This window comes from Octodon degus, unplaced genomic scaffold (assembly GCF_000260255.1).
Source record: "Octodon degus isolate 3935 unplaced genomic scaffold, OctDeg1.0 scaffold00074, whole genome shotgun sequence".
Lineage (NCBI taxonomy): Eukaryota > Metazoa > Chordata > Mammalia > Rodentia > Octodontidae > Octodon > Octodon degus.
The window spans coordinates 7,826,988-7,836,862 of NW_004524650.1; the positions used below are offsets into that span (position 1 = coordinate 7,826,988).

The 9,875-nt window shown below is 39.6% G+C and overlaps 1 protein-coding gene across 1 annotated transcript in view; it reads left to right on the forward strand.

The window, feature by feature from the left end:
• Positions 1–165: 165 nt before the first annotated feature.
• The window catches only part of Tmed5 (transmembrane p24 trafficking protein 5), a gene marked incomplete at its 3' end in the record, with an annotated part of 23,186 nt that continues 13,476 nt past the window's right edge, over positions 166–9,875 (forward strand). The window contains exon 1 of the mRNA XM_004635753.2: positions 166–695. Coding sequence (XP_004635810.2) covers positions 198–695 — 498 coding nt within the window. The remainder of the gene's footprint in view (positions 696–9,875) is intronic.

Consider the following 9,875-nt stretch of genomic DNA (forward strand, 5'->3'; position numbering starts at 1 on the left):
CTCGGACTCACTAGAACCGAGACCACTGAACTCCGGGAGCTGAGCGTTCGAACCGCCGCGGGAGCCGTTGGGACTCGCCTCCGCGGCCGCAGCCCCGCCCCGCGCAGCTCTGACGCAAGCGCGCAAGGCCTGCTGGGATCGTGGCTGCAGGGCGCCGTTGAGCCGGCTCGCCGACCTCGCCCAGGACTACATTTCCCATGATTATGGCCCTGACGCCCATTGGTGTAAAGGAAGCCCTGGGAACCGGCGATAGGGACAGCGTGAGGAGGCCTAGGCTAAGAAGGGTGCGGAGAGGGACCGCTGGCCCCGCCTTAAGTCTCTGCCCGAGTGAAGACATCACTTCCCCCCTAGAGCGTTTGCTGCTGCCGCTGCTGGTGCTTCAGGCGCCACCTGAAGTTTTTTTGCAGACTCTGGATTCCCCTGCTACGAGGAGTCCAGAGAGGAAAAGAGGAGCCGAGGCGCCCGTGTCCCACATCTCCCCACGCGGCTTTCAGCCAGATTTCGCCCCCGCAGGGATGGGTGACACGATCTGGCTGCCCTTCCCCTTGCTCTTCCTGGTCGCTTTGCGGCTGCCCGGGACGGTCGGCTTCACGCCTTCCTTAGACAGCGACTTTACCTTTACCCTTCCGGCCGGCCAGAAGGAGTGTTTCTACCAGCCCATGCCGCTGAAGGCCTCGCTGGAGATCGAGTACCAAGTAAGTGGGGAGCGAGAGCCACTTCCTTTATCCTGTGCACCTCGTCGCGCTCTCCGGGGAACTTCTCGGGGAGCGCCGGGGAAGAGAAGGGGCCGGGGCAGTCGTCCTCCGCCGCGCAGGCGCGCGCGTGAGGCGAGGTTTCCCCTGGGGCCGGGGCCGGCCGCGCAAAAGTTGGCCAGGCGCTAGGAATTGACGACTGCCCGTCCTTTTTTCCTTTCGGAAAGAGGTAAGGTTGATGACTTTACTCTTTCTTAATTCACCAATTGCTGTTCTACGCAGTCTGCGCTTCAGTACTGAGAATTTCACAATCCAGGACAGAAACACGTTCTCCTTTATCATTGGACCAAGTGATGACACTTTGTTGAGTCACCTCCCATTACTTTCACCCAATTCTGATATTATGAACCTTCACCGTCTTTATTTCAGCTAAGAGTTTTGGAATTGTGACCGTGTAATTATCACTCATTTCGATTTTCAAAATATGTTGAAGGTGCTGTTGTCATTTTTATTGGTACTTTTTCGTCCTAGTTATATGTCCATTCTGTTCAAGTGAAATATAATCAACTTTGTAACCTTTCTTCGGGCATGGTCAGCATTTCCCCATGTCAGTTTTTGATGTCTGCATATTGTAAAGAATTGCATAGGTTTATATAGTCATTCTATTAGGTGGCAATTTCTTAGAAGACATCCTGTTTTATTTATGTAGTAGTACTAAGGACTCAGCCCAGAACATTTTCACGGAACTATATCCTCATCCCATTTTTTAATTTTTATTTTGATAAAGTAAAATTTTATCAAGAATATACCTCAGCCTCCAGAGTGGTGGGATTACAGGCCAGTACACCCACCCCTCATTCAGAACAATACTGCTAATTTTTACCTTCCCAGGTAGCGCTGCAAAAAAGCTCATGTGGATTTCATCTTCCTTTTTTTTTCCAATGGAATTATATTTAGATGTCCATGTTTTGAGGTTAAACAATTTTTTAAATACCAGTTATTATTAGAGTACAAAAGTAAAAGTTATGCAGACTTTTTATCCAAAGGAGCTGTAGAATTATAGATGTAGCAGGTAAGCACAGAAAGTGAAGTATCTTAAAATGACACTGTGAAGAGGCCAGGGGGAGATGGCTCAGTAACATAACTGCTTCCCTGGCAAGCACAAGGGCCTGAGTTCAATCCCCGGTTCTGCCAAAAAAAGAAAAAGAAAAAAAAAAAAAAATGACATAGTGAACAGAACTGAGGCTAGAACTTAATGTATCTTTTTTTTTTAGAACTTCACATTTCTTGATTATTTTTTCTTTTTCTGTTTTCTTTTTTCTTTTTTTTTTTTTTTTTTTTTTAAGGAGTGTTCAGAAACTCAACATGTAAAGCCTAGTGGTGTGTGCTTGGATGGTAGAACCTAGTTGACCTGGGCTCATCACCAGCATGGGCTGGGGTTGAGGAGGTGTTAAATTACTGAACATTTAATTTGTGCCTGAGATTGTGCAAGGAGGGGACAGATGCAAGAAAAAGAAATAGCTCTTGTTCTCAAAGAAACATAAAGAGTTACCAATTCATAGACAAGTACTGTAATTTCAATAAAGTGCTATTAGAGGAGGGCCCCTGCTGGGTTTCATAAGATTCCCAAAGAAGGGCTGGGGATGTAGCTCAGCAAAACAGTGCCTGCCTGGCAAGTGTGTGCTCCTGAGTTTGATTCCCAGTACAAAAAAAAAAAAAAAAAACAGCAGTGAAAAAAAAAAAAAAAAAAAAAAAAAAAAAAAAAAGTCCATAAAATTACCAAAGAAAATAAAAGTAAATCTGAAAAGATGCTTAAATGAGATAATAGTGCAAGAAATGAGGGGTATTTCAGGAAAAGGAATAAAGTGAATAGACATTCTAAAAATATGTAGTCTTTAGGTATAAGCATGTACATAGTGTACACTATAAGTACCAAATGTTTATTAGTTGTTTTGGATGGTTTTGTTTTGTTTTTAAGATAGTCTTGCTTTGTAATTCAGGCAGGTCTTGAATGCATTATGTAGCCCATGCTAGGCTTGGCCCCTAAACAATCCTCCTGCCTCAGCTTCACAAATGTTTTGGACAACCAGCATAGATTTTTAAGTCTATAACAGATTTTTAAGTCTGTAGGAGTAACAGAAAAGGAAATTGGTTATCCCCAAAGACTTGGTCATCTTAGGCGTCAAAACAGATGCCATTTAAGCAGATTGCTTCATACAGTGTAACAGTAGTTTTATTCTTTGCATTTGATTCTTGTTTGAGACAGGATCTCTTGGCATAGTCCAGGCTAGCCTTGAACTCAGAATCTTCCTGCCTGGGCCGCTAGAATACTAGGATTACGTAAGTGTGCCAAAATGATGGGCGTTGAAAGGTAGATTTAATGAAATCAAAATTAGAGACAAGGAAAGGATTTAGTGAAATCATCTAGATAAGAAAATAATTTGTATTAATCAAAAATTCTTTGGTATTTACCAACATATTAGGGAAGGAATCTGTTAACTATTGATCTCTTGGCTCAGAATCCTGACTGTTATTACTTAGAACTTATTTGATCTTGAACAAGTTACTTAACTTCTTGTAGAGATAATAGTAGCTACCTCATAAAGTTTATTTGCAATCGTGAGTTAATTGATGCTCTAAAACCATTCCTGATACAGAGATATTCAATGGATATTAGTTATACATTTGTATCTTTGCAGTTATATAGCATACTTTTTTATTAATACATGTTTATAGTACATAATGATCCCATTCCCTGTGGGGAGTTGGCACATGTATATAACACATCTTAATTCTGCTTTTGTAATCCCCTTCTCTTTTTTCCTCCCATTTCCTCTATTTCTTTGACCCACTCCCATATACAAAAGATGTAGCTCACTATTTCCTATTATCTATCATTCATGTTGCTTTTAATTTATGTTTTGGGTTTCTCATTAAAGAAATATTTTGTAATATTTGTGTGTGAATTATTTCACTTCACATAGATGGTCTCAAAATACATTGCTTTTCCTACAAATGACTCAAATTTATCCCTTTTTATAGCATAGTAGTATTATACATAACTACTACATTTTTAACCCATTTCTCTATCAGTGGACATTAGGCCACCACCAAGATTCAGCTATTGTGAATTGTGCTTCTATAAACACAATTATCACTATATGTATCACTGTAATATGTGATAATATTATAATGTGTAATATGAAGAGATATCTCTTTCAGGAAGGTACCTAGAAGGGGCATAGCTTTATCAAATAAAAATGTTTTTAGTTTTTTGAGACATCTGTACTGATTTCCATAATGATTGCACTGGTTTACATTCCCAAAAATGATACAGAAGGAGTCCCCTTCCCCACCTTATCAGCATTTGTAATTATCTGATTTCTTGATGATAGCCATTCTTTCTGGAATAAAATGGTTTCTCTGTGTTGTTTAAATTTGCATTTCTGTAATGGCCAGAGACGTTGAACACCTTTCTGTGTACTGTATTTATTGACCATTTGTATTTCTCCTTCTAAGAAATATTTGGTCTTTTTTGTTGTTTTGTTTGTTTTGTTTTTGTATTTAGTACAGGGCCTATAGGGTCTCACTACACAGCTTGGACTCATAGTGATTCATCTGTTTTCAGCCTCCCAAGCGCTGAGATTACAGGAGCGCACCACCACGCCCAGTTTCAGTCGCCCTCTCAGCATGCCCAGGATTGAACCCTGGGCCCTGTGTCTGCCTAACCATGCACTTTAATCCGCTGAGCTATCTGGGCAGCCCTCGGTTCATTTTAGTTGCCCAATTTTTTATTCATCTTTTGTTTGGGTGTGTGTGTGTGTGTTTTAGTTCTTATATATTCTAAGTATTAGTCTTCTGTCCAAATAGCTGGCAAAAATTTTCTCCCATCCTATAGGTTTTCTCTTTTCTCTATTGGTTGTTTCTTTTGCTACATAGAAGCTTTTAAATTTGGTTTGATCCCTTAATACTTTGCATCTTTAGTCACTTTTGTTTCTTTTTTTGAGACAGGGTCTCACTATGCAGTTCACACTGGTCTTGAGCTCACTTTGTAGCAGCTCATGCTGGTCTCCAACTTACACTGATCCTCCTGCCTCAGCCTCCCACATACTTTGGTTAGGGCATGCACCTCCTTACCCAGCTGTCTTAGGCACTCTATTTTGTTGTTGTTGTTCCTCCAATGCATTCTTCCCACATTTGATTACAGAGAAATAAAGTCATGTCATTTAATATGCTTAATCTTACTTTTGGAGGGATTTTTAGGTTGATGATACATCATCATCTTGAAGGTATCATCGACCCTTTATTTACCTTTTTTTGCCCCCATATAAATTTTTCTATGACTGCTTGTCTTAAAGTTGTGTAGAAGTAGAGGAAAATGTTCCTGTTGCACCCTGAACTTACACTGAAATGAACAGATAGTAGGCAGATCAATAGGAGAAAATGTAAAACAAATTAATGTGCTCATAGTTTTACATAACACATGAAACCTTCAGACAAAAGTCCCAAAGAGTGATCCACAGAGAGTACTATCTGTATTTACCCACAGGGAGTATTATCTTTATTTCTGCTTAGGTTCAGTATAGTATGGATGGCCCCACAGAAGTAACAGAATGTGTATGATCTCAGAAAAACTAGACTGAAAGGGAAAACTGAGCAAGGCCTCTGTTAGGTCCTTCTTGTTCTCTTTGAAGCATTTCTTCCTTTTGGGGATGGAGCAGAATGCTTTCTAGACTGGGAGTCTTATAATCTCTGATCCAATAAAGTATATCAAAATTTATAAACAACTCTGGAAAGGCGTGGGAAATGATATTAATATTTTTGTTTCATGGCTAATTTTTAGGGAAAAGTTGTAGTTTCCATGAATCACCTTAGGTAAGAAGAATTCTAATTCACATAGCTTGCTTACAGGGAGAAAGAAGGGCAAGAGACAGGAGGACAAGAGACAGAGACTTCATTTCAGAGGTCTTTACTATAGAGTATCATTTTCTGAACCCTAAAATTACTTTTTACAATGTTAGTGAAGCGGTTTCTTAACATTGCCCTTAGCTGCTATACGACATGTTAAAAATTTTCCCCCAATGCTGGGGTCAAATCCATGGCCTCATGCATAGTAGGCAAGCAGTCTAACACTGAACTATATCTCCAGCTTATGGAAATCTTTATCATTTCTTATTTTTTGGACTGTAGTAGACCTTTTTCTGAATAACTGACCATCCCAACATTACATTGATATAAGTTGTTGAAATTTTTTAATGTCATTAAATACATTTTATGAATAAAATTGGGGCTGGGGAGATCGTTCAGTGGCTTAAGTGCCTGCCTGCCAAGCACAAGGTGCCAAGTTTGATCCCTGGTACTACAAAAATGAAAAAATGAAATCATTTAATTTTTTTTTTCCTTAAAAAGTTCTCACCATGTAGTTCATGCTGGTCTTGAATTCACTATGTAGCCCAGGTTGATCTCCAACTCACGGTGATCCTCCTGCCTCAGCCTTTCAAGTGCTGGGATTATAGGCAATTTAAAAATTCAAGTCACTGTTGAATGTTAACTCCCTAGCATTATCCTATATGCAGTGGTTAGTGAAAATTTAATTCATGCCCTCATACAGTCAAATATAGGAACTGACATAATCAAATTATTTCAAAGTAAATGTGAAAATATAATTCTGATTAGTGCTATGACAATAAATATATGTCTATGAGTGAGTTCAATAGGAAGAACTGATTTCATCTGGAAATTGAGGGAAGACATCCCAGAGAAGAGGTTTTTGTTGTTGTTGTTGGGATTTTTTTTAAGGGGGGCAGAGGGGAGAATATTACCAGGAATCAAACTCAGGACTTCATGCTTGCTAGGCAGATGCTGTGCCACTGCTAAATACCTGGCCCAAGAAGTAAAATTAAGAACTGTAGAATAATCAAGTTTTCACCATGTGAAAGGAGGTGAGCAGAACAAGACAAGGGTTGAAAGAATAATACGAGTCAAGAAGAAGACAGGATACCTTTAAGAGACTGAAAGCACTAACAAAGTAGCACAAGTTTGTTCTAGAAAAGTCAGTAATGACCATACCTTGTAGGATATGATTTTAAAGATATCCTTGTTAAGAATGTTGGTCCTTTACAGAGAGTATCGGGAAGCTAAGGAATCATATTTATGTTTTTAAAATGATTGAAGGTATCAAATTGCTCTCACCACAGTTTCCATAAACATGTAAAATAACAATCACCACCTGCTTCTGCAGTTATTATGAAGAATAAATATGTTGGGGGTTGGGAGATAGCTTGGCAGTCTAAGCACTAAGCACAAGGATCCAGGTTCGATCCCTGGTACCAAATACCAAGCCGTGCTGGCCACTGAAACTGGGCATGGTGGCGCAACCCTGTAATCCCCACTGCTTGGGAAGCTGAGACAGGAGGATCACTACGAATCCTAGCTGGGTAGTGAGACCCTGTACCAAATAAATCTTTAAAGAAAAAATAAATATATTAATACCTGCAAAAGATATGGTGCCTAATGTTTAGTAAGCACAAAAAATCTTACTACAAAATGCACACTGAGCTTAGAACAAGATAGTAAATAGGTACTTTAAAATATTTAGTGAATGAATAATTGAACCAGAGTTTTCCCAACTTGTAATATCAGACATCTGGGTAGGTTTTTGGGAGAAGAAAGCCATGTCAAATTTATTTTAATTTCATTAGTATTTTCAAAATGATTTTTGGTTTATGTTTATAGTGTATAGTATTTACATTTGCTTTGGGGAATTTGGTACATATTTATGAATCATATCTTGATAACTTTGATCCCCTTCTTTCCCTTCCCTCTCCTGTAATCCCTTTTCCCATTTCTAGAAAGTTTGCCTATGTTTCCTGCCATCTGTCCTTTATTTTATTCTTTATTTATATTTTGGGTCTCTCAGAGCAACCATGTGATATTTAATTTTCTTTGTCTGACTTACTTCACTTAACATTATGGTCTCAAGATGCATCCATTTTCCTGCAAATGACTCAATTTCATTTTTACTTATGGTTAAATAAAATTCCATTATTTTGTTTCATTTGATGGACATGGTAAGTTAGGGTTCACTAGAGGAAATAGATGTAGGCATAGATACATAAACTGTTTACAAGGTAAGCTTACGAGGCTGCCTGCAGAGTTGGGATGCAGAGCCTCCTATAGGTTGGAGAGCCAAAGGACCCAGCCAAAAGTCAAAGGCCTGGAGCCCATTGAAGAGTAGGTATGAGTCCATATGGTGAAGCCCAAACATCTGCAAAGGAAGGCTGATCACTGCATTAGAAGTCTGAAGAGTCTTTACTGGGAGCCTGGAAATGGACACCAAAGGTGACAGTGAAGCCTATTATTTGGTCCTCTTCAGTAAGTCCATTATCATACCCCTAGAATGTGCTAATCTGCTAGGCATTTCTTACTCAAGTTGATACCACAATTAGCTATCAGACCTCTAGGTTATTTCCAGAGCTTAGCTATTGTGAATTGTGCTTCTATAAATATGGATCTGCATGTATTACTATTATATGCGGTTTTGGGAATATGTCCAAGAGATCAAATGAAATTTCTACTTTAACTTTTGTTTTTTGATTTTTTTGTATTTTAGGGCAAGGTCTACAGGGTGTTCAGGGTCTCACTACTAGATCAGATTAGTAGTGATCCACCTGTTTACAGCCTCCCAAGAATTGGGTTTATAGGTGCAGGCCACCACGCGCACTCTCAGTTGCCCTCTCAGTGTGCCCAGGGGCAGGGCCAGCACAGCAGGCCCAGGGATCAAATCCCTGGCCCCTGTGCCTGCTTGCAAACAGGCCTGCTGAGCTATTTGGCCAGGCTTCTACTTTAATTTTTGCAAGACTCTCCATACTGAGAGTGGCTGAACTAGTTTACATTCTCACCAACAATGTTGAAGTGTTCATTTTACTTTTTTACACATTTTCACAGCATTTGTTATTTGTCTTAATGATAGCCATTCTGACTGGAGTCAGTGGAATCTCAGGGTTCATTTACATTTCTCTAATGGGTAAAGATGAACATTTTTTTTATGTACGTACTGGCCGTAAGTATCTGTTTAGCTCATTAACCCATTTTTTGATTGGGCTGTTGTGGAGGTTTATTTTTATTTCTATATATACTTTCTAAATATTAGTCCTGTATCAGAAGAGTAGCTGGCAGTTTTTCCCATTCTGTAGGTTGTATCTTTGCTCCATTTCCTTTACTATACAGAAACTTAATGTAATCCAATTTGTTGATTCTTGGAATTATTTCTTATGCTATTGCATTTCTGTTTGGGAGGTCTTCGTCTTCATAGATTCCAGTATTCCACTATGTGACAATGAAACCTCTACAGATTTTTAGTGATACAAACAGCCCGTGTGGCATGCTTGCCAACGCTACCCTATGTGACCTTCGAGTATTTTCAATATCTAAGTCTTTGATTCATTTTTACTTAAGTACAGGATGAGAGATGGGTCCTTCTGTACATGGATTACCAATTTCCCATAGCTTTTATTTCCAGGCCTTTTGTAGAAAATGAGATGGCTAAAGTTTCTGGGGGATGAAAGGAGGTGCAGTGCCAGCCCCTTAAAAATAATTTTTTTAAATTTTGAAACAAAATCTCCAACTGGGCTTAAATTTGCAATCCTCCTGCCCTGGCCTCTAAGTGCTGGTGTTACAAGTATATATCACGGTGCCTCACTTTTACTATCATTTTTCTTTTGTTTTTGTTTGTGAGACAGGGCCTCACTATGCAGTTCAGGTGGACTTGAACTCACTGTGTAGCCCAGACTAGTCTGAAATTTGTGATTCTCTTGCCTTAACCTCTTGAGTGCTAGGATTACAACCACCTGCTTGGTCTAATTTCACTTTTTTACTAATGGTTTGATCATTCAAAGAGCTTAAGATATCAAAATAGTTTTTAATTCTCTCATTAAATAATTGTTTCAGGGCTGGCCAGATAGCTCAGCAGACTAAAACACCTCCTTAGGCAAGCACAGGCACTGGGGTTCAATCCCTGTCGTGCCATACTGGCCCCACCCCGGGGCGCACTGAGATGGTGAATGAGACTGGGCATGGTGCTGGCACCTATAATCCCAGCACTTGGGAGGCTGAAAACAGGAGGATCACTACAAGTCCAATCTGTGTAGTGAGACCCTGTAGACCCTGTACTAAATACATTAA